Source organism: Schistocerca gregaria, chromosome 3, assembly GCF_023897955.1.
Source record: "Schistocerca gregaria isolate iqSchGreg1 chromosome 3, iqSchGreg1.2, whole genome shotgun sequence".
Lineage (NCBI taxonomy): Eukaryota > Metazoa > Arthropoda > Insecta > Orthoptera > Acrididae > Schistocerca > Schistocerca gregaria.
This window is the reverse complement of record NC_064922.1, coordinates 78,582,647-78,608,873: the sequence shown is the minus strand read 5'-3', so window position 1 is coordinate 78,608,873 and position 26,227 is coordinate 78,582,647. Positions and strand designations below refer to the sequence as shown.

General features: G+C 42.2%; 1 protein-coding gene across 1 annotated transcript in view; it reads right to left on the bottom strand.

The window, feature by feature from the left end:
* Nucleotides 1–26,227, bottom strand: part of LOC126354125 (zinc transporter 9) — a 186,063-nt gene that overhangs the window by 127,936 nt on the left and 31,900 nt on the right. Inside the window, exon 7 of the mRNA XM_050003521.1 lies at nucleotides 17,314–17,452. Coding sequence (XP_049859478.1) covers nucleotides 17,314–17,452 — 139 coding nt within the window. The remainder of the gene's footprint in view (nucleotides 1–17,313; nucleotides 17,453–26,227) is intronic.

Genomic DNA, 26,227 nt, shown 5'->3' with positions numbered 1-26,227 from the left:
GCCAACTACCAAGAAACACACTAAAAATCCAAGTCTAAAATCATAGGCCAAAGGCTAGACTCAACATAAAAAAGGACAACCATTTAGATCAGGCAATAAAAACCCCCTGCATGAATAAAACTCAAAACTAAATCAGTCATCACAATGTCATCTGATAAAAGATATCAGGCAGCGCAAACATCTGCCTGAGCGGAGTTAAAAGCGGGCAGTCCAACAAGATGTGGAACACAGCGACACAATGGTGGGTCCCCATGGCACAATAAATAGCTGTGCGTTATCCAGGTGTGGCCAATGCGCAGCCGGCAGAGGGGAACAGAGTCCGTGTGAGAGATCCACAAGGAGGAGTGCCATGCGCCGGTAGCCTCCTTGATGGCCTGAAGTTCGTTGGGTCAAGCAAGGGCGCGCCATTCTTCACGCCAGGTGCGAAGTACCTTCTGCCCCAAAACTGACCTCAGGTCACTCTCCAAAAGGCCAATCCCCAATGCTGGTGCACCGACAGCCTGTTTGGTCAGCGTGTCAACACATTCATTTCCCTGGATGCCGACATGACCCGGGGTCCACACAAATACCACAGAGCGGCCGCAACGGGCGAGAGTATGGAGGTACTCCTGGACAGCCATCACCAGACAAGAGCGAGCGAAACACTGGTCGATAGCTCGTAAACTGCTCAGGGAGTCACTACAGATAAAGGACTCACCTGAGCAGGAGTGGATATACTATAGGGCGCGAGAGATGGCACCAGCTCAGCAGTGAAAACACTGCAGTCAGCCGGTAATGAGTTTTCCATAATGATCCCCTACGGTACGAGCATAACCGACACGACCAGCAACCATCGAAACGTCAGTATGGACACGAACCGTCAGTACAGACAACGTCAGAGCCTTGAAACATGGCAAGGATTGAAAGAAAGCAGCGGCAGAGGGCATCAGGAGGGACTGAGTTCTTCAGGCCCTGTCCCAAATGCAGCCGAAGGCATCGGCGAGGCACACACCACGGGGATATACACAGAGGGACCCAAAAAAGAGGTGGAAGAGGGAAAACCTCAAGCCCAGAGAGAAGAGCTATGACGCAAGCCACGAGCGTACACCCTCACCGGCACCGCCGTTCCGGAAGATGGACGACCAACTGAGGGAACACCAGACGATAATTGGGATGCCCTGGGAAGCTACAAACATGTATAGTATAATCGGCCAGTAATCGTTGGAAACGGAACTGCAATGGAGGGACAGTTGCCTCCACAAGTACGCTGTTGACAGGGCTTGTCCGGAAGGCTCCAGTGGCGAGTCTGATCCCACTGTGCAGGATGGGGTCCAGCAACTGCAATGTGGAAGGGAATGCTGAACTATATGCCAGGGTCCCATAACCTAGATGGGACTGAATTAATGCATGGTACAGCCGTAGAAGGGTAAACCGAGCAGCACACCAGCTGGTGTGACTCGAGCAAGGAAGAGCATTAAGATGAGGCCAGCACATTTGTTTAAGCTGCCGAATATGAGGATGCCAAGTCAACTGGGTATCAAAAACCAATCCCAAAAACCAATGCCTCTCCACCACAGCAACCAGACACGGACAGCGGGCAAAGGCCATAAGGATGGCAGACTCCAGGCACACCAGATTATCAGTTCCAGACCAGCCCTTACAGAACCCACCCTGAGACAGACCCAGAAGGCTCCAAGACTCAAGTAGCCAACTCAACCTCCAGGTCACCATGTGTTCGAGCAATTTGCAAGGAACGTTTGTGAGGCTAATGGGGCAGTAGCTGTCCACCTCCAGTGGGTTCTTGCCAGGTTTCAACACGGGAATTACGACGCTTTCCCGCCATTGTGACGGGAACTCACCCTCAACCCAGATACAGATGAAAAGGTCTATGAGGCGTCACTGGCAGTCCACTGTGAGGTATTTGATCATCTGACAGTGGATGAGAACTGGCCCAGGAGCTGTATTAGGGCAAGCAGCTAGGGCACTTTTGAATTACCACTCACTGAACAAATCATTGTACGATTCAGGGTGGCGCATGTGAAATGAAAAGTTCCGACGTTCCAGCCACTCTTTCAGGGAGGGAAGGCCAGTAGGTAATTCACTGAAGCGAAACTCTGAGCAAGATGTTCCGCTAAGCAGTATGCAATTGTGTTGGAGGCAGTACAGACTGTTCCATTCAGTGGAAGTGCAGGTACACTGGCGGTGGTCTGATAGCGACAGAGTCGCATAATCTTGGCCCAAACTTGCGATGGAGTGGTACGGAGGTCGATGGTGGAGACATACCTTCCTCAGCACCTCTGCTTGCGTCGGCAAATGAGGTTTACGCACGGAGCTGTTTAAAGGTGATGAGGTGGTCCAATGAGGGATGCCACTTGTGATGCTGGAGTGCCTGCCTGCGATCTTCAATCACCTCAGCGATCTCAGGCGACCACCAAGGCAGAGTCCTCTGCCAATAAGACCCAGAAAAACCAGGAATGGCAGACTTTGCGGCGGTAACAATGCCGGTGGTGACTGAGTGAACCACCTCATCAATGGCATCACTGGAAAGATGCTCAATAGTGGCAATGGAGGTGAACAAGTCCCTGTCAGTCTTATTCATGGCCCATCTGCAGGGACGCGCGGAAAAGTGACGCTGTGCCCGGTTCTTGTAATAACCCCGATAGCCACGGAGGGCAGGGGTGGGGGGTGGGAGGGGAGAGGGAGGTGAAAAGGGGGCAGGGGTGTTGCTCCCAAGGTAAGTGGCGCAGGAGCAACGGTGTGGGTACTGGCTCCCCATGGGCAAGGGAGCATGTGGAGTTGTACGGCTCATAGAGCCGATTGGAATTCGCTGAACTGATGGGGCTATCACCGTTGTCGTAGTGGCGGCATATGAGGAAGTCATTCACACAGGATGAAGTCGTTCATATTTCCTCTTAGCCTCAGTATAGGTCAGTCGGTCCAGGCTCTTATATTCCACGATTTTCCGCTCTTTCTGTAAGATCCTGCAGTCTGACGAGGTGTTCGCTGTTCACACAGATGGGAGGCGGGGCACATGGAGTATTGGGATGTGATTGGTGTCTGCAATCTAGACATGTGAGGCTGAAAGTACAGCTGGAAGACATATCGCTGAACTTCCAGCACTTAGAGCACTGCATTGGGGGAGGGATACAGGACTTGACGTTACAGCGGTAGACCATCATCCTGTATCACCCTCAAAGGCCAAGATAAAGGCACCAGTAGCAATCTGATTATCCTTCGGACCTCAATGAGCGCACTGGACAAAATGAACACCTCGCTGCTCTAAAATGGCGCGCAGCTCATCATCAGACAGCAAAAGAAGGTCCTATGGAAAATAATGCCCTGGACCATATTTTAAGTATTATGGGGTGTGATGGTAACTGAAACATCCCCCAACTTGTCTCAAGCAAGTAACCTTCGTGACTGGGCAGAGGATGCTGTTTTTATCATTACTGACCCTGAGCACAATTTGGACAAGCCCTCAACCTCCCCAAACTTGTCCTCTAAATGCTCTATGAAGAATTGTGGCTTCGTTGCCATGAAAGACTACTCCTCAGCTCGCGTACAAACTAGGAACCGGGGCGAATAAGTGTCACTGCCATCCTGAGCCTTACACTCCTCCCACAGTGTGGCCAGGGAAGGGGAACGATTTGTGATTTTATTTCTGAGCGTTGAATTGAGCCCGAAAACACTTAGAGAGTGTCGGCAGCTGGCCAGTAACAAGAGATAATGTACCACGCTTCATTGGGGGTCATCCGCCCTGATGCCACCCACTCTGACCAAGGGACCTCTCCGCGGGAAAGGTGCAAGGAAGTCCCTGGTCATTGTCTCCGCATATAGAGCCCCCGTTTATATGGTGAGAAACCCAAGTTCGAGCCATATTCAACAGATCGCCATTTATCAGAGACAGAAGAAGAAGAGGACGCTACAAAGACAGCAATTGTGTGCCACCGCATGAGACATCCTACAGGGATCTCTGGTGATGATGGCCAACATCCAAACAAGTGACTGAAGGTATAGAACCGCACGGCCACAGCGGCCGGCATGAAGGGTGTTGCTGAGGGTATGTATCAAGCCCTACTCCTGAAGGTGGTTTCGACAGCAGACAATTTCATGAAATGGTGCCAATATACTGAGACAATGCATCAAAAAAGAATTACATACAACAAGTCTGAACGGCTTCCAAACATCATATTGATGTTTGTGATGAAGGAAGCAACTGATTTCATAAGTGTTCATCAGATAGTGAGAGAGGAAGTTGAGAACGCACTTAGATTGCACAGTGAGCAAAAAAACAAGACACTTGAAGAGGTCATAAAGGAGGAAGTGGAACCAACATTGAACCCAATCTCTCATCCTTCACTTCCCTTTAAAACGATAAAAAAGTCGAGACCCAGATGGAGTCACGTTCCTACAATGCCACATGAGGAACCTGTTTGGGCACCAAGGAACACTGATGTCTGGAGGACCCACGACAACCAACCAGTATGTTTCCACAGCAGATGACCGGAACTGGCGGATATTTGATGGCGCCCGCGCCAGAAGACAGCAGACTGATCTTAGCTGACACCAACTCCAGGACAAAGAAGATCTGGGTGCAGGATGATGTAGGTCACCATCGCCGCAAGCTAGCCACTGGAGAGGACATTCCCCAACGTGCCATTTAGCAGCTCCAGCTGATCACCTAGCCGCCGCAACCTGGAAAACTAAACGGTGCAACCTTCCTTGGAGGTGAAGCAGAAGAGAAAAATCACCTGCAGTCGATCACTACAAAAATGATATATTCATAAATGGTTGACCAGACCAAGCTCTTGTGGACTCTGGAGCATCATACTGAGTCATTTCGGAGAAGTACCATCGCCAGTTGCAGAAAACGGTATTCGTAGACAACAAAACATCTCTGGCTAAGGTGGCCAATGGGAAATATGTAAAACCGACAAGAAGATGTGTCATTCGTGTGGGTATAAGTGGCCATACACAGCCCTTAGAATTCATCATCTTACAAGAATGTAGTCACGACGTCATTCTTGGATGGGAATTTTTGAAAGCTTCTCAGGCAATTATAGACTGAGGTCGCTCGGAGATTATTATAGACGACACAAGATACTGTGGACAGGAAGATGCACATCTGAGTGTGTGGAGACTATGTGTGCAGGATGAAGTGATCATCCCTCCAGTCAGCACTAGAAAGGTAACTGTCATGTGTTGTGAAATGCATCAACCCATGGATCTTGTTTTTTTTATTTACTCGGCAAGTTCCATAGGACCAAATTGAGGAGCAAATCTCAAAGGTCATGGAACGTGTCAGTACATGAAATTACAACATAAATGTAACAGGCAAAAATAAATTTTCATGAACCTTGATAAAGTCAGTCCATAATTTTAAGTAAACGCTATCAGCAATACAATAAAAAAATCAGCTTAATTTTTCAAGGAACTCCTCAACAGAATAGAAGGAGTGATCCATGAGGAAACTCTTCAGTTTTGATTTGAAAGTGCATGGATTACTGCTAAGATTTTCGAATTTGAGTGGCAGCTTATTGAAAATGGATGCAGCAGTATATTGCACATCTGTTTGCACAAGAGTTAAGGAAGTCCAATCCAAATGCAGGTTTGATTTCTGCCAAGTATTAACCGAGTGAAAGCTGCTTATTCTTGGGAATAAACTAATATTGGTAACAAGAAAAGACAACAAGGAATATAAGTATTCAGAAGCCAGTGTCAAAATATCCACACTTGTGAAAAAGAGGTCAACAAGAGGTTCATGAACCAACACCAGTTATTGCCCGAACCGCCTGTTTCTGAGCCAAAAATATCCTTTTAGAATGAGAAGAGTTACCCCAAAATATAAAACCATATGACAATAGCGAATGAAAATAAGCAAAGTAGACTAATTTTCATGTCGAACGACCACTCACTTCTGATACCATTTGAATAGTAAAAATGGCAGTGTTAAGTCTTTGAACAAGATTCTGAATGTGGGCTTTCCACAACAGCTTACTATCTATCTGAACACCTAGAAATTTGAACCGTTCACTAGTCACATGCCCATTCTGTGAAATTAAAATGTCAGGTTTTGTTGAAATGTGTGTTAGAAACCGTAAAAACTGAGTCTTACTGTAATTTAGCGTTAGTTTATTTTCTACAATCCATGAACTGAGGTCATGTACTGTACTATTTGAAACCGAGCCATTGTTGCACACAACATCCTTTACCACCAGTGTCATCAGCGAACAGAAATATTTTAGAGTTGCCTGTAATACTAGAGGGCATATCATTTATATAAATAAGGAACTGGAGTGGTCCCAACACTGATCCCTGAGGCACCCCCCACTTGACTGTGCCCCACTTAGACCCCACAATCACAGCCATTCTCAAGACTGTGAATAATGACTGTTATAACTTCAAGTTTAACAAATATATTTCAAGGAAGACGCAATACATGAAAGTCACAGATCAAGTAAACAGAGTAAGACGTGTGTACACTTTAACAGTCAAATCATAACTGAGTCCGAGTCTAGTGGCTGCCGGCCGGCCGCTTAGGTGGCGCGGCTGCTCCTGGCAGACAGCTCCGCATGTAGAGGACGCGCATAACTGCACGGCGGTACTTTGAAAGATCGGCGAGTCACAACACGTTTCCCCCTTTGAAGTTTTTGCACTCTTTTGATGGAGGTGGCCTGTAGCTTGTTACTGTCCATAGGTGTTGTTTGACTGGCAGTAAAGTCTCGAGGAGGAGGCTTCCCTTATGGACAGAAGTGTCCCCGATGATAACTGGTCGAGATGACAGGAGACGTGCAGATCAAATCTGCTGATGCCCCGTGCACCAATCTGCCTGTTGCGGCAAGTCCGGCTGTTATAACAGGAGACATGGGCGATGCGTTTGCGTCCGTAGGAGGAGGAGGGGAGTAGAGTTGCTCCGACAGATGATTATCATCTGGTTCCTGCATGGGCACGTCTCCTGGTGGCATCAGTTCCTGTGCTGGCACCAATATGATAGTGAGAGGACTGTGTTGTCAGTAATGACAGATTCCAGTATCCCAAGCGTCAGGTAGAGCCGAAGATAGTGTAGCAGCATCCAGAACAAGCATTGCCAGCAGACGAGGTCAAAGCTGGTCTGAATGACACACCCGTGTCGGTCTGGATTTCATACAGGTGTCGCCCACGGTTTCATAAGATGCGGCCAGGACTCCATTTTATCCCCGTACCCATACAAGGTCGTCGGCTGTGAACCGGCCAAGCGAAGGTACCCACGACCGTGCGGTGGAAAGCTGCAGAAGGTGAAGTAGCGTGCGAGGCTGTCGGCCATGTAAGAGCTCAGCCGGGCTGTGGTCGCCCACGGGGGTGAAATGGTAAGAAGCCAAAAACTGGAGAAGCGCATCAGCAGCAGCAAAGGAAGTCAGTAGTTTCCTCATCTGAGCCTTAAATGTGCGGACCAGTCGTTCATCCTCACTGTTTGACTGTGGATGGAACGGAGAGGCTGTGACATGCACGACGCCGTGACGGGCACAAAAATCCGCAAAATCTGAAGAGGCAAATTGCAGACCATTATCAGTAACAATAGTAGAGGGAAGGCCTTCCACAGAAAATGCGAGGTAGAGCACTGGTGGTTGCCGCGGTGGCAAGCAACGTGCAACAGACAATGAAAGGTAAGTTAGAGTAGGCGTCAATAACGAGAAGCTAATAAGTACCTAAATAAGGTCCCGCAAAGTCAGCATGAATACGCTCCCAGGGCTTCTCAGGCGAAGGCCACGGTGACAAAGATGGCTTCGGGGCGGCGGCCTGTGACGCACAAGGGCTACAGGCAGCGAACATGTGTGCGATTTCAAAGTCGATGCTGGGCCACTACACATGACGGCGCGCCAGAGATTTTGTGCGGGATACACCCCAGTGCCCTTGGTGAAGGAGGCGCAAGACCGAACCATGCAAAGGCACAGGTACCACAACATGCGGTGAAGCATTTTCAGTGGAAAGGAGGATACCATACCTAGCCGTGAGGTGGTAACGCAAAGCGTAGTAGTTCCACAATGGATCAGAACTCTTAGTGGACGGACGATCTGGCCAACCCTTCTGAATACGGCGTAAAAACCGGGAGAGTGTAGGGTCAGGACCCATAGCAGCCACCAGCCGGTCCGGTGATGGGGAATCCGTCCACAACCCACTGCTCAGCAACATCCAGGTGGAAACAAAATGTTCGTCCCTATCGAATGCCAGATCAGGACCCATGGGAAGGCGAGACAGTGCATCAGCATTTGCATGTTGAGCTGTCGGCCGAAAATGAATTTCACAATTGAAACAATACAAGTAAAGAGCCCAATGCTGTAGGCGGTGTGCAGCCTTGTCGGGAAGTGATGATGTATGAAACAAGAAAACAAGTGATTTGTGATCCATAACAAGATGAAATTTGGATCCACAGAGAAAAACACCAAACTTATAAACACCATAAATAATGGCCAAAGCTTCTTTTTCAATTTGAGAATACTTTTGTTGGGCATCCGTGTGCGTTTTGGAGGCATAAGCAATGGGTTGTTCCGAACAGTCAGAAAAACGGTGCACAAGGACTGCACCGACCCTGTGAGAGGCGTCCGTGGCAAGAACAAGATGTTGGCCAGGTCGGTAAGTAGCCAGGCATGGGGCCTGTTTCAGCATAGTCTTAAATTTCTGAAAAGCTGCATCGCATGATGCAGACCAGTGAAAAGGCCCGTTTTTATGCAACAGGCGATGTAACGGCTGAGCCATCGAAGCTGTAGACAGTAAGAGCTTGTGATAGTATGCTATTTTCCCCAAGAAGGCCTGCAGTTCCTTAACAGATGTAGGGCGAGGGAAGGCATCAATCGCAGCAACAGTTTGCTGAAGCAGACGAATAACATTCCAACAGAGTTGAAACCTCAAGTACGTGATAGATACCTGAAAAACATTTTGATTTCTGAAGATTACACTTAAGACCGGCAGTCTGTAAGACATGAAAAAGTGTGCGGAGATTTTGAAGATGTTCGTCAGTGGTGGAGCCAGTGACAATAATGTCGTCCTGGTAATTTATACACCCAGGGACAGTGAGCAATAATTGTTCCAAGAATCGCTGAAAGAGAGCAGGGGCGCTGGCAACCCCGAATGGCAATCGTTCGTATTGATAGAGGCCGAAAGGTGTGTTAAGGACCAGAAACTGCCAAGAAGCAGCGTCGAGATGAAGTAGATGATAAGTTTCTGACAGGTGTAGTTGAGAAAAATACTGGCCTCCAGCAAGTTTAGTGAACAATTATTCAGGTTGAGGCATAGGGTTAAGTGTTGATAAGGCATTGAGCATTTACAGTGGCTTTGAAATCGCCACAGAGACGAATATCACCATTTGGCTTAGCATCAACCACGACAGGAGAGGACCACTCACTGGAAGTGACAGGAAGCAAGAAGACCCCTGAAACAGTGAGATGATCCAGCTCCCATTTGACCTGATCACCAAGGGCCACAGGAATGGGCCAAGCCTGAAAAAACTTAAGCCGAGCAGTGGGTTTGAGCGTGATATGAACTTCAATGTCATTTGCACGGCCTAACCCAGGAGAAAAAAGGGATGAAAATGTCATTGACAAGGAATCCAATTGAGCATAAGGAATAGCATCAGAGACGAGATGGACAAAGTCATCTATGGAGAACCCAAAAACGCGAAAGGCATCAAAACCAAAAAAATTCTCCGCGTTACTATGGTCGACCACAAATATGCGAACAGTGTGAACGACAGATTTGTAAGATACCTCAACATCAAATTGTCCCAAGAGAGAAATCTTCTGTTTATTATAAGTCCGTAATTGCCTAGTGACAGGTGACAGGATTGGAGAACCCAACTGAAGATAAGTCTGAGAATTGATGACAGTGGCAGTAGAACCAGCATCAACCTGCATGCGAACATCTCGACCAAGTATTTGGACAGTGAGGAATAACTTACCTGAAAGGGAAGAAGTACAATTGACAGAAAACACAGAATCAGAATCACCGTCATGTTCATGATCATGTATGCGGTCAGATTTGCAAACAGATGACAAATGACCCAACGTTGTGGATAATCTTCTCATGAATGTTTCGTGAAACACCGCAGGCATGAATGAAGTTGCCGTGGGTTTTGCTGCAGCTTCTTAGAGGTTTGTTTACGGTTAGGCCGAGGCTGCACTTGGGAGCGTACTGTGGCCACGTCGGCCGGTGGGGACATGCCACACGCTTCATCAACATCACACAGGAGTTGTATTTCCCCGACGTCGCCCCATGCCTCTATTTGCACTCCAGCAGCGCAAGAAATTTCAAAAGACTGAGCAATGGATAGGACTTCATCTAGAGTCGGATCTGCCAATTGAAGGACACGTTGCCTAACTTCTTTGTCGCGTGCCGATCGGATAATAGTATCCCGTACCATGGAGTCAGCGTAGGATTCTTTGTGAACTTCAGTAACAAATTAACACTTTCTACTGAGGCCGTGAAGTTCAGCAGCCCTAGCGTGACAGGATTGATTCAGTTGTTTTTGACAACGATAAAAGGCAACACGAGAGGCTACCACATGTGTTTGCTTTTGAAATTAGACGGACAGCAGTGAGCACATTTCAGCAAAGGACAAAGATGCAGGATCTTTCAAAGGAGCAAATTGCGACAACCGATACATTTGAGGTGAAATCCATGAAAGGAACAGAGACTTACATGTTTGTTCGTCCGCGACATGAAATACCAAGAAGAGCTGTCGAAGACGTTTTTCGTAATCAGACCAGTCTTCCGCCGTCTTGTTGTGAGGAGGAAAAGGAGGTAGAGATGTCGACGAGAGACGCCCCGCATTTGATGCCGCGACAAAATCACGAATCGCATTTGTGAAAAGTGTTTGCTGTTCTATGAGACCTTTGCAATAGTTGCTCTAAAGTAGCCATGGAAACGTGGGTCAACGATGGAAAAGAAAAATCACTACCTCGTCGCCTATTGTTATAACTTCAAGTTGAACAAATATATTTCACGGAAGATGCAATACACGAAAGTCACAGATCAAGTAAACAGAGTAAGATGTGTGTACACTTTAACAGTCAAATCATAACTGAGTCCGAGTCTAGCGGCCGCTGGCTAGCTGGCTGCTTACGTGGCAGTGCTGATGCATGGCTGGCAGACAGCGCCGCACGTAGAGGACACGCATAACAGCACGGCGGGACTTTGAAAGAACGGCAAGTCACGACAATGACCTTTTGCTATTTAAAGTAAGAGGTGAACCAATTGTGAGCTACTCCCCGTATTCCGTAATGACCCCAACTTCTGTAGCAATATTTTGTGATCAACACAATCAAAGGCCTTAGTTAAATCAAAAAATACGCCAAGCGTTCGAAACCTTTTGTTTAACCCATCCAGTACCTCACAGAGAAAAGAGAATATAGCATTTTCAGTTCTAAAGCCGAACTGTACATTTGATAGCAAATCGTGTGATATAAAATGATCAATTATCCTTACATACATAGCCTTTTTAATAACTTTTGCAAACACTGATGGCATAGAAATAGGTCTAAAGTTATCTACATTACCCCTAAAGTTATCTACATTACCCCTTTCTCCCTTTTTAGAAAACGGCTTTACTACTGAGTACTTTGATCGTTCAGGAAACTAACCATTCATAAAAGAAAAATTACGAATATGGCTAAATACAGGGCTAACATGTGCAGCACAGTACTTTAATATTCTGCTAGACACTCCATCATAGCCATGAGAGTCCTTAGTCTTCAGTGATTTAATTACTGACTCAATCTCCCTCTTGTCTGTAACACAGAGGAGTATTTCAGACATCGATCTCAGAAAGGCATTTGCCAAGAAAGTCATATGATTTCCTGTAGAAACTAAATTTTTATTTAATTCACCAGCAATGCTCAGAAAATGATTGTTAAATGCTGTAATGTATCTGATTTATCAGTAACCGAAATATTTTTACTGTAAATTTACTTTATTCCGTCAACCTCGTGCTGCTGACCAGACACTTCCTTCACAACTGACCATATGGTTTTAATTTTATCCCTTGAATTAGCTATTCTATTTGCATACCACATACTCTTTGCCTTCCTGATCACATTTTTAAGCACCTTACAATACTGTTTGTAATGGGCTACTGTAGCTTGATTGTGACTACTTCTAACATTTTGATATAATTTCCGCTTTGTTCCACATGGTATCCTGATGCCAATAGTCAGCCACCCACGCTGTCCATTACTGCTAGTACCCCGTTTAGAATGTTCTAATGGAAAGCAACTCTCAAAGAGCATGAGAAATGTGTTAAGGAAAGCATTGTATTTATCATCTATGTTATCGGCACTATAAACATCCTGCCACTCTTGTTCCTTGACAAGGTTTAAAAAACTCTATTGCTGTTGGATTAACTTTCCTACATAGTTTGTAATTAAATATGACATTGGTATGAGTACAAAAGCCTCTTGGTGTTAAAATTTGTGCATCATCGTCTGAAGGCCATTCACGCTTTTACTAACAGAATGCCCATCTTGTAATGAAGAATGAATAAAAATATTGTCTATGGCTGTGCTACTGTTCCCCTGCACCCTATTTGGAAAAAATACAGTTTGCATCAGATCATATGAATTTAGGAGGTCTACCAACATCCTTTTTCTTGTATCATCATATAAAAAATTTATATTCAAGTCACCACATGTAACTAATTTCTGGTACTTCCTACAAAGTGAATCAAAAACCCTCTCTAGCTTGAGCAGAAATGCTCTGAAGTCAAAGGTAGGGGACCTATAAACAACAACAATTAGAAGTTTAATAGAATGTAAGAGAACCTTACCACTAAAGAATAACTTGGTCATCCCAGCCTCTGTCATCTTGTTTAAGAACACATTTGGTGAATTGTGGATAGTTAATTGTCGCCAAGAACCGCAGATCCTTCCAAGACGCATGTTGCTGACCCAATAATTGAAGAACAGCCTAGCGTCATAGAAACCTCCCATGCACAGTCTGTGGGTGAAATTAGCCCTACCACTACAGGACAAGATCTTGTAGCTCGACTATCACCAGATCTCACTAAGGAACAACAAAAGAAGCTACTTGCCATTCTTCAAGAGTTCTCTGAATGCTTAAATCCACAGGTGAATAGCAAATTAGACAAATCGACGGTGAAGTACTGGATTAGCCCTGACTGGAGACTATCAACCAATAAGCCAGAGAGAATACCGTGTGTCAGAAACAGAACATAGAATAATTCATGACGAGGTAGAGAAAATGTGAAGACTGACATCATTCAGCCTTCGCAGAGCCCAAAGCCATCACCAGTGGTCCTAGTCAGGAAGAAGGATGGCAGTTGGCGCTTTCGTGTTTATTACAGGAAGCTTAATAAGATAACTAAAAAGGATGTTTCCCCTCTTCCATGAATTGACGATACACTAAATTATCTGAAGCGGGCTAACTTTTTCTCAATCATGGACACTTACTCGGGAAACTGGCAAATCAAAGTAGATGAGGCTCATCGTGAGAAAACTGCATTCATCACCCTCAAGAGCCTGTATGAGTTTAAGGTAATGCCGTTTAGTTTGTGTAGTGCCTCAGCAGCTTTTGAATGGATAACGGATAATCTTCTAAGGCACCTGAAGTGGACGATGTGTCTTTGTTATTTAGATGACATTATATTGAGAGACATTTGATGAACACATAAAAAGACTGAGGGCCATTCTTAACTGTCTCCAACAAGGCAGACTTAAACTTAAACCAAGAAGTGTCTCTTGGGGGTAAAAGAAATCAAAGTACTTGGACACCTTGCGTCAAATGAAGGTGTGCAGCCAGACCCAGAAATTGTGCGACCTATAACAGAATTTCCTATTCTTAGAAGTATTAGAGATGTGAGAAGCTTCCTTGGATTATGTTCTTATTACAGTTGTTTTATCAAAGACTTTTGTATCAAAGCCAGGCCGCTACAAGAGTTGTTAAAAGCTGACACTAAATTTATCTGGAGTGGTGCTCAACAAGATTCTTTCGATTTGCTGCGACAAGCTCTGAAGACTGACCCTGTACTTGGTCTGTATGATGAGAGAGCACCCACAGAACTACACACAGATGCGAGTGGGTATGGAATCGGTGCTGTTATGGTGCAGATTTCTTATGGAAAAGAGAAGGTTAAGAAGGTTATAGCCTATGTTTCTAGGACACTTACAAAAGCCGAGAGAAATACTCAACTACAGAAAGAGAATGTCTTGCTGTGATCTGGGCCATGTACAAATTTCGACAGTATCTCTATGGAATTCCATTTACAGTTGTTAAGACCATCATTCACTTTGTTGGTTGACAGGTCTTAAGAATCCAACAGGACGACTCGCCAGGTAGGCAATACATCTTCAAGAGTATGATGTTATCATAGTGTACAAAAGTGGAAGAAAACACCAATATGCCGACTTTCTCTCAAGAAACCCTGTGCAAGGCCATCAAGATTTTAATGAAGATAGTAACTGTCTCGCTGCACTCCAGGATCCCTCTGCTCAGCAGAAGGGCGCCAAGATATCTCTAATTATGCTTGCCTTAAATTGGTCAAAAGATGTGACACAACAATTTAAGGTAGTTAATGGATTACTCTGCAATACAAACTTTGATCCGTTTCGAAAGAGTGATAGCTAAACCCATTTTCTTAGATGTTCTACAGAAATTCCATGACACATCTGAGGCCGGACATTTAGGATTTATTAAGACATACAATACAATCCACAGGAGATTTTTCTGGCCAGGTTTATTTAGGAGTGTCCGTCACTATGTGTCACACTGTCGAGAGTGCCAGAGGAGAAAAGCAGTTCCTCAGAAACCACCTGGCCAACTCATGCCAATTTCGCAAGCCGAAATGCCTTTCCAGCGTGTTAGGATTGACCACCTCGGAATATTTCCAACGTCTGCTAGTGGCAATAGATGGATTATTGTTGCACTGATTATCTGACATGTTATGCCATTACAAAAGCTGTTAAAACAGCTGAAGCATTTGAGGTAGCCAAATTCATCGTAAAAGACACTGTATTAAAACATGGTGCCCCAAGGTAATTGATTACGGATTGAGGGAAAGTTTTTCAATTGAATTTTGTGACAGAGATAAACCATCAGTGCAACATTTCTCATCACATGACAACAGCCTACCATCCTCAAACTAACAGGCTTACTGAATGCCTTAATGAGACCTTGGCCGGCATGCTATCAATGTTCGTCAATGTTGAGCAGATCAACTGGGATGAAGATGCTACCTTTCATGATGGTTGCCAACAAAACTGCCAAAAAGACACCACAGGATTTACACCATTTTCCCTGGTGCATGAGTGTGAGGCGATGACGACGATGGACACTGTGTTTCTCTTACATCCTGATGATGTGGACAACGATTACCTCAGCCAGGTGTTAACCAGAGCTGAGGAAGCTCGGCAGTTAGCTCAACTCCACACACTGCAGGCTCAAGAAACGGTCACTGAAGGTATGATGCGAGCCGCCACTCTGTCGTCTACCAGCCTGGTGACCTCGTCTGGATTTTCACTCCTGGTCGGAAGGTTGGTCTCTCTGAGAAGCTCCTCAGGCACTACTTTTGACCTTACAAGGTTAAAAGACAGTTGTCCGATGTTACTTAAGAAATTGAAGATTTCGACCCCGACAAGACAACAGAAGATCAGAGATACGGTCCATGTCCTTCGAATGAAGCTCCATAAGGATCCTGCAACCCAGGGTAAATTCGAAGCTCCAGTGACAGGCAACAAGCAGAAAGGTGACGAAGACCGTAGCAGCAAAAGAACTTCTAAGAAGATCACTGCCAGGGCAAGAATCAATCATCAGGAGTTGGTGTATGCAGGACCGATGACTCGTTGCCGGACTAGGAGGATCTAACACAAATAAGCTGTTATCTTAAGGAGGGAGCAATGTCACAGAAGAAGCTGAGTAGCACCGCTGCATGAAGGGTCGCGAGTTCAAAACTCACCTGGATTGTACATTTTTAAGTTTTATATTCGGTTCTAGTACATTCTAGAAGTATCCACAAATGGCAAGAATCATTGTACTGGAATGTTCTGTAGCTGTATATATACTGTATGTGTTCTGGCTGAAGGCAATTTGCTCCGCACTCTTATATGTGCTTGCTGAATAAACCTTCAACATGAAGTTAGTGTTCGACATTCATCTAATTACACCCTCTTCTATGTGACAATATATAAACTGCACGTGTCTCAGAGCTAACTGAATGTTTAGTCCCATGTATTTCAGACTAGTCTGAATCTCTTAATACACTAGATGATTTGACATTAGTCCTGTCCATTCCAGATTTCACATACAACTTCAGTTTAAGACAAAAGGAAACGTCCAGGTCATATCTTCATGGCTTCAAATTTACCAGGTGCTATTGATGTCACTTTGAAGCACAAATGTCTTAGGTTCAACGAAGTGGATTGCTTTCCAACAATTTCTTCAATTAAGCAGAAGTTATTTGCTAACAATCTGCTCTGTATTTGCTCCTTCAGTCATCAGTTCCTTTCAGACTACTTCCTGTTCTTTCACGGAATGTTAAGACCTTCCTCGCCTAGCTGTCTCATACCCCCTTCCTCTCCACCTTTCTTAGTAACTCCCAAGGCCTCTTTCATGCTGCACTCAGCTTTTACTCAGGATACAAACCTTAAGACTCCCTAGTTTGTCCCTCATCGCTTATCACCTCTGGCCAAAATGGAAAATGCTAATCCGTACTTACATTTGGCGTCCTCGACAAACAATAGTTCCCTTTTTCCTGGCTGAGTAAAGATTGAAGTAAGACGAGGGCATAGCCCTTCCTACAGGACCACGCCTGATTAGGCACTGCAGTATTCAAACCATCTTTCAAATTGCACAGAGCTTTACTTTTAGTCGTTAATGAAAGTTGTCAATTAATTATTATTTTATACTCATTTAGTATTATCTTCTACTTTCCCTCCCTACTGATCTCGGAACTAATTTTCATATTGCAACAGTGCTTACTATTTTTATTTCATATATAGGTGAGTGTATTTATTGATATGATAATGGGCAGCTCCTAGTCCCCCTGCCCTTTATTTTTATGGTCATTTCATTATTCCCGGAAAGGATCCTTCTGGATCAAAAAAATCATGCCTTAATAATAACCTCGACTATTGCTAATTATTATTTTGACATTAAATTTACAGTACACCTCCCAGAACCAATGGGAGCAACAGCAACAAAAATATGAGGGAACACCAAACATCTTGCAAATGAATTAATGGCTGGATTGCTTTGTTAATTACATTACATGTAAAGTAGACAGAATAGAAAATGACATTTAACAAGAGCAAATATCTGTACTATTTTAAGCTCAGACATAATAAAGGATTTCACCTGCACAGATTTGTGTATTCCATATGCTAATATCAACTGATTAATAGTGTCAGCTAGGGAGTGAATGCTTTCTGAAAACATGCTGTGGGACCCTGTGTACATCCAAGCACAGAGTTTGAGAATAAAGTTGGTTCCATTTCTGTAAAAAAGAAAAAAGTAATGAATATAGTATCATAATACAAAAATTCCTGTGTGGGGTACCATAATCTAGAATGTGTAGAAGTTTCACTCTAAAACAGGGTTACACAAGGTGCATACTGTGTCGTAATATTTGCTACCCATAGACAACGGATTTACAGAGTATTCAAAAATATCTACTGTTTGCAGATGTTAGGGCATTCACTACCCAACTCTTCCTTCTTTACACACCATGACTCATTTTGTGCACCAATCACCTTAGTACCTAACAAGATTGTTTACAACAAATGGCCAGCACCCAATATGCATCACACGCAATTGTACTGCATGAGCACTTAAGTCCCTCTTGTCAAAGGCAGCCATTGAATTTTTGGAAACAATGATTTTCAATCATCAGAAGCGTATGACCGGCTTAGTCCATATGAATTCAGGCAGACTAGGAAAAAATCTTACCTTCATAGTCACTGATTTTATTGAATTTAGCATATGTTAAAATGAAGGACTAAGTAAAGAAGTCCAAACGGAAGAAACCATTGTAATCATAAAGCAATTATCTTTCAAATAAGACATACTCTAACAAAATATCTAGAACTGTCACAGAGATACAGCACTTTAAATTTTTTTTAATGAAATTCGCATCTTCAAAATGGTGTTCCCAGTGTCATTTTTGAGTCCTGTATGTCAGTGGAGTAATTTTTTTGGAAAAAACAAAAAAATACATGTCTTACTTACTCCTGAATTTTAACAAATGCTAAATTAAATCCGAGACTATGAAGGTCACACTGGTAACAGCTGATTCTGTAGATTTGCCCTTTCTGAAACCAAGCTGTGATGCTACAAGAATATTATTTTTGTCCAAATAATTGACTAATCTACCACACACATTGTTATGTCCGGGATTTAAAAAAAAAAAAAAGGTGATGGGAAGTAATTTTTTGTTTTTTATATTTTGTTGAAAGGAAAGAAAGAAAAAAGGGTGAATAAAGGTGAAGGGAAGTGGTTCTATTTTTACTGGAATGAACTTATTGATGGACATCACAAAAATTTATTTTACCTATATATATTTTTTTTTTTTTTTACTCATCGAAGAAGACAACACGACACATATAAAAGAATATAGAACAAGAATAATAAAGAACACATATTATCCACAGAATGATCGTTTCACAAGACACTTTCTAGCTCGACTGACTCTTAAGACTGAACAAGACTCGACTGACTCTACTCTCTCTCTGGACCACAGCCTCTTCACGTCCCTCTGGACCAGAGATTTCAACTGTGATAGGCACGCCGATTATTTAATTAATCATACAGCCGCTGGGCGCGCGCTTGGCGCATCATTTATATGGGGTTAAACGCACACCGCGAGAGGCGTGGGCTAGCGGTGTCTTACAGGTATCGCCACAACATGAATTTCCAGGATTTTTGAGAATACTGCTATTAGCAAAATTGACCTGCAGTTGTTGGTGTCTCTTTGTTGTACCTTGGTACAATGAAATTTACCTTCAGTTTTGCTGAACCTGTTGATGAATCTAGCAATTGTGCTATTATTCATTCACCTACTAGCTTTATTCTTTGATTCAATATTCCACCACCACCACCAAACTTCTTCAACTTAAGTTTATGTATGGTTTTCCTCAGTCCATCTTCAGTGATCGGTTAGAAGAGCATTGTATTGTACGAGGTTTTTCATAGTTCAGCAACCTTCTTTTTTAGTCTATTTATTACCAACTTTAGGTTCTCTACCACATTTATATTACTATCACTGGGTATGTTTCCTATTTCTCTACCATCTGTAACCATAGAGTTGTCTATTTTCATTAAACTGATCTCTCTCTCTCTCCGTTTGACAAATATTTTACATTCTTTCAATATTAATTACATTCTAAACAGCCTTTATCTGGGTTTTTTTTTTAGTTCATTGTGATGGTGTAATGGGCTCTTGCTTTCATCTCTCTTATTATTTTCCTGTATCACTTCTGTTATGTTTTATAGTTATCAGTTCTGTCCATCCATCTCATTTTCTTCAGCTTCTTACACTGTTCCAATATTTCATTGGCACCCACTGTACCTGATCCTGAAGCTTCGCTTGTCCCTTTACTTTGTAGAATAGTACATTAAAATGATTTTTAACAGCTGTAATAAATGAATTATACTTTTCATTTACGTTCTGTTCATGTACGGTTTCCTTACTTACTACTGTTTTAAGGATGTTAAGATTTTGCTCACTGATTATCACAATTTTTTTGACTGTTCATTTTTATTCTAATACCATGTCATTGCCTGGGAAAAAAAATCCAGAATCAGCTATTTATGTTGATCAGATATTTCTCTTTGAACTTCATGTGACTCATAGCTATATCTACAAACATTACTAATGACATTGTCTGTAACTGTATAATTCAGAGACTTAACTCTTCTTGGTGCTGACACTGTTGCCTCCATATTACACTGTATTTACAAGTATTGTAAATCTTTTATTGATTCTGATCCTTTTCATTCAGTATTAAAATCTGCTACTACAACAATGTTTCTCTTGAAAATATCACACAACATAATGTAATACAGTATAACACAGTTGGGTGGCTAAAAATGTGAAAGTGAAGAAGAATTACATGATCTGTTGAATGGAAAAAACAGTCCAACGACAACAGAATATCAACAGAGTACACCGAAGAAAAACGAAAGTAATGAGAAGTAGCAGAAATGAGAACAGTGTGAAACTTGACATGAGGGTTGATGGTCATGAAGTAGATAAAGTTAAGGAATTCTATCTAGGCAGCAAAACAAGCAATGATGGATGGAAAAAGGAGAACATCAAAAGTGGACTAGCACTGGCAAAAAGTGCATTCCTTCCCATGATAAGTCTACTAATATCAAATACAAACCTTAACTTGAGGAAGAAATTCCTGAGAATGTACATTTGGAGCACAGCACTGTGTGGTAGTGAAACATGGATTGTGGGAAAACCAGAACAGAGAAAAACTGAAGCATTTTAGATGTGGTGCTACAGACGAATGTTGAAAATTAGGTGGGCTGATAAGGTGAGGAACGAGGAGTTTCTGTACAGAATCAGAGTGGAAAGGAGTCAAACACAGACAAGGAGAAGGGACAGGGTAGAGAGGCAGGAAGAGGGATATAGGGAAAGGATTGGCAAGGTTCAGGAAATGGGAGAGTTACAGAAAAGTAGCCCATAACCCTGGGTCAGGGGAAACTTACTAGACGAAAGCAGAAGGAAAAATCAAAACCTCACCAGTCCTTTTCCTTCACCCCTCTTCCTTCCCCTTCAGTCCTTCTGCCACAAGAAGGAGCTACTGGTTCTGGAGGCTTGAACATTTCCTGATATTTTATATTTCTTTTTTCCTGCAGCTCTCTGGCGAGTACATTTTTATTCGTCCAACTACATTATTATTTTCAAAAAGTTTTACATTCATATTCATTCACTGAATGATGGAAATCCCCCACCCCTCCCCTTTCCCCTCCAAAAAGATAGTAATCTTGCCATCTGGTGACCTTTACACACAAAACACTCATATGCCATGTCACTAATTTAGTAATTTCAAAGTCTTTTGTTTAGTAATAAGTAATCTCTTGTCTTCAGCATTTACAGTCTTTTGGAGTTTTTCTGTTTTAATAAATACACATTTTACCACCTTTACATTTAGATCTACACAAGTATCTGTATGAGATATAGTTCTTTGTCAGATTCTGTGGTAGAGAGGATACCTATAAACAAAATAAAAATAGCTGGTGATATGTGATCCATAATCAATGTGTAGCGACTTCCAGTAGGCATACTGTGCTCAAACTTTCTTAGCATACAATCAGCTGGCATATCTGAGATTTCTGGATATGGATAATGTTAGAAAATGAAGCAGCAAGTCCCTCTGGACAAAGAACATTACCTCTGCATTTCTTGGATTTATGATTGTCTCCAAAAATGCAAGCAACATGCCACCAACTTTGAGAACTAACACTATTGTCTAACACAGTTTTAGTAAACCCAGCTTCAATGATGCAAGAATCTTGTGAGGATAAGAAATGATCTGCATACTTGGTTTACCATTCAAAGGGTATGGCTTCATTGCAGCCTGAAAATTAGAAACTAAAATGACACAGTGTAGTGTATAAGAGTCTTGAATGGTTTATGAATTACTCTATCAGGGGGAAAACATGATTTCATTCTGCATATATTTCTCTGCTGTGCACAATTCAAAATGGATTCCAGGAATGGTTACTTGATGACATTCATACAGCTGCTTAGATGTCATAATTGAATTGTCAAGCGAGATATTTTTTATATATATTATATGGTAGTGCACAGCAATAACAACAGAAGGACGTCTTTACTACGTTATAATAATTCTGTGCTGCTCAATAGCCTGTTAAGCAATCAGCTTTTACTAGAAATGATACAAGGACATTATCTTGTATTCTGAGCAGTCGAAAGTGAAGATGCAACTCAAATACTTGAATTTAATGTTATCCTATTGGATTGGTGCATCAGTTCAATACTGTTTTTCCAAAAGTTTCTAAATATTTTGAGGAAAGGACAATAGAAAAAAGAAAGGAAGAAACACTTGCTAGGTCAAAAGCTATTTGAACTTGCAGTATCTCTTAGTTTTATGGGTACCATAAATTATTAAAAATTCCTTAATCTGGGACATCAAGGTGAAAAATGCACCTAATTTTGTTGACAGTATTATGAAAAGGATAGTTGCTACTCACCATATAGTGGAGAATCTGGGTCGCAGATAGGCACAACAAAAAGATTATCAGCAAGTAAGCTTTTGGCCAAACAGGCCCTCATAGGAAAGAGATCAAAGAAATAAATAAATAAATCTAATTATGTTGATTTCATATGGACTAACCCATGTTCCAGCTCATCCAGTATCTATAGAAATGGGCAAGTGTTTGTATCTGCTGTGACTGCCTATATCCTTAGAAGCATAGAAGCACAGTACATTTCCAGTTACACATGAGACTGTAGTGATATACATTCAAATAATTTCATAAGACCCATTCTCCAAGAATTTATATTTATCCATGTTGTTTGGAATTGTATGAGACCTGCAACTGCATTACAAATTTATAAAATAATGTTTACAGTGGTCACATTTTGGCTGCATGCTGACATCATCAGGTACATTACACTGATGTGAAGTATGAGGAGAATTGTATGCTGGGTGTGCCTGAGAGGTTGTGTGCAAAAATGTGAACGTGTATGGAAAGACACATTACTTTAGTGTGCATTTTCAGTAAGCTGTGTGTTTAAGTACCTTCATTAACGTATTTTATTTTATTTTTGCTGATATTGAGGTACAAATACCACCTGGAGCAAAAAATCCTTACGATAAAATCAACGTCTATGGCCAAAATTATTCATTATAAATGTTATGTTGACTACATTGCTCTTGGAAAATCATGACACAAGTGATATTAACAACACATTCAATACACTCAATAAACTGGACAGATATATAAAATTCATTGTAGAATATGAACACAATGGGAGCATTATCTGCCTAAGCTTTAACTTCAGTATGGATAACAATTTACAGAATTTCAAAGTTCACAGAAAAACAACAAACATCACCATACATAGCTGATCTTGGCACCCTACAACACAGAAACACGCCAAATACAGAGCACTAGTTAACATAGTCAGCAATATCACAGATGGTTATCATTAATATGCAGTTATCCACAGAGGCCCAGTGTGGGCTGTAATTATTGCATGGCAGCAAAACTTGGTAGATACATGTTAATGCGGAATTGATTTACACTAGAAAAAAATTAGTTCCAATTTTGGTACCCATGTACAAATCGGAAGCTGTACATAACCTCGTCACCCTCTCCAGTGCTGATATTGAACAAATTGTGGAAGCAGTCGTTGAAAATAACATCGAGAGTATGCCTCTCTCAATTGTTTGACCTTTTCTGCTCACACCCCATTCCTAATCCATTGAATATGGAAACATTTTTGTATCTTTCTTATATTTACAGCACCAGATTTTCACCTGGTGGCCAAAATTGAAATTAATTTTTCTAGCATAAATCAGTTTTGCAATAGAGTATCTATAGAGTTTTGCTCCCATACAATAATTACAGCTCACAATGGGCCTCTGTGAGTAGCTGCCCTTATTATAACTATCCAGTACCAACATATGAATATGCAAAGCATAATCAGCTCAACATAACTGAAGAGTTTTTAGCAAACAGAACACAGCATGTTGTTATCAATGGAGAGACATCTACAGACAAAGTAACCTCTGGTGTGCCACAGGGGAGTGTTATGGGACCATTGCTTTTCACAATATATATAAATGACCTAGTAGATAGTGTCGGAAGTTCCATGCAGCTTTTCGCGGATGATGCTGTAGTATACAGAGAAGTTGCAGCATTAGAAAATTGTAGCGAAATGCAGGAAGATCTGCAGCGGATAGGCACTTGGCATAGGGAGTGGCAACTGACCCTTAACATAGACAAATGTAATGTATTGCAAATACATAGAAAGAAGGATCCTTTATTGTATGATTATATGATAGCGGAACAAACACTGGTAGCAGTTACTTCTGTAAAATATCGGAGTATGCGTGCAGAACGATTTGAAGTGGAATGATCATATAAAATTAATTGTTGGTAAGGCGGATACCAGGTTGAGATTCATTGGGAGATTCCTTAGAAAATGTAGTCCATCTACAAAGGAGGTGGCTTACAAGACACTGGTTCGACCTATACCTGAGTATTGCTCATCAGTGTGGGGTCCGTATCAGATCGGGTTGACAGAGCAGATAGAGAAGATCGAAAAAAGAGTGGCGTGTTTCGTCACAGGGTTATTTGGTAAGTGTGAAAGCGTTACGGAGATTTTTAGCAAACTCAAGTTGCATACTGTGCAAGAGAGGCGCTCTGCATCGCGGTGTAGCTTGCTGTCCAGGTTTCAAGGGGGTGCGTTTCTGGATGAGGTATCGAATATACTGCTTCCCCCTGCTTATACCTCCCGTGGAGATCACGAATGTAAAATTAGAGAGATTAGAGCGCGCATGGAGGCTTTCAGACAGTCGTTCTTCCCGCGAACCATACACAACTGGAACAGAAAAGGGAGGTAATGACAGTGGCACGTAAAGTGCCCTCCGCCACACACCATTGGGTGGTTTGCGGAGTATGAAGTTGATGTAGATGTAGATGTAGATAATCAGGCAAATAGCTCTAGCAAATGGCTCTGACGGAAACACTTATCGATTTCGTATAGAAAAGCAAAAACAATAATAAACCAATTGCTACACACAAAATAAAAGAGGAACCCACTGCTTGCAAACCATTTGCAGGCAAACTCACCTATAGAATACCAAATATTTTCTGATGCACAACATCAACAATGCTTTCGCAACAGGCAAACAGCAGCACACACAATGTAAGCACACACAACTAGGCCTTCACAAAACAGTAAGTAATACATGTAAAGTCCTAGGCTTAAAAATAATATAAAAATACAAAAAAGAAAGATTATACGAAATCAGCAATAGGCACCCAGAAAAAGTACTCTGCTCACTCACTCCACGATACTGTGAATGATCTTCATTTATTACATAAAATAGTCAGGGGGCGGCAAATGATAGAAAATTGCAACGTAAATTTGTTCTTAAATTTCTCTAATGTGGAGTGATTATTTATTAATATAAAGAAAAATTATCTGAACATTAGTGTTTAAACAAATACCAAAATGTCATACTATCCTATATGCTTGTATAAAAAATATTTTATCTTCAGTGTTTATATACCTTTAGTGACTGAAGTAAGTTTATCATAGTAGTTAACAGTCTTTTGAAGGCAAACATCTGAATGTGATATATTAACTAATAATAATCCTGACAATGATGACCGTGATGACTACCATGTTTATTACTGTGCTCTGTATGCCAGGCAAATATCCAGCAAAAAATCAAAGTTAACACACTAACAAAATTACACTGTAGAGCCAAAGAAATTGGCACATCTGCCTAATGCCATGTGGTACCCCTGCGATCACGCAGAAGTGCCACAACACAATGTGGCATGGACTTATGTCTGAAGTAGTGCTAGAGGGAATTGACACCATGAATCCTGGAGGGCTGTCCATAAATCTAAGTGTATGATGGGATGGAGATCTCTTCCGAACAGCACATTACAAGGCAGCCCACATATGACAATAACGTTCATGTCTGGAGAGTTTGGTGGCCAGCGGAAGTGTTTAAACACAGAAGAATGCTCCTGGAGCCACTATGTAGCAATTCTGGACATGTCACATTGTCCTGCTCGAATAGCTCAAGTTCTTCGGAATTCACAACGGACAAGATTGGAAGCAGGTCATATGGGAAAATCCCCACTTTATCAATTCCTCGGAGATGCTGTGTCCCATCACTCGTGCACCAACTACAACACCATGTTCAGACTTGCTTAAATTTTGATAACCTGCCACTTTAGCAGCATGCCAGACACTTCTTGTATTATATAGGCACTGCCAACCGCAGTGGCATATTCTGCCTGTTTACATATCTCTGTATTTGAATACGCACGCCAATACCAACTTCTTTAGTCCTTCAGTGTATTTTAATATGCAATTCCCTCAACATACACACTAAAATAATGTATATTTCTGTACAAGGTTAAATTTTGCTACATAACCCCATAGGAACATCTGGCATTAAGCATCACAATTCAGATTAATGTAATGTATGTGTAACTGCAATGCACTTGACAACTGCAGCACGCTATCAAAATGTGTTGTGCTAATAAA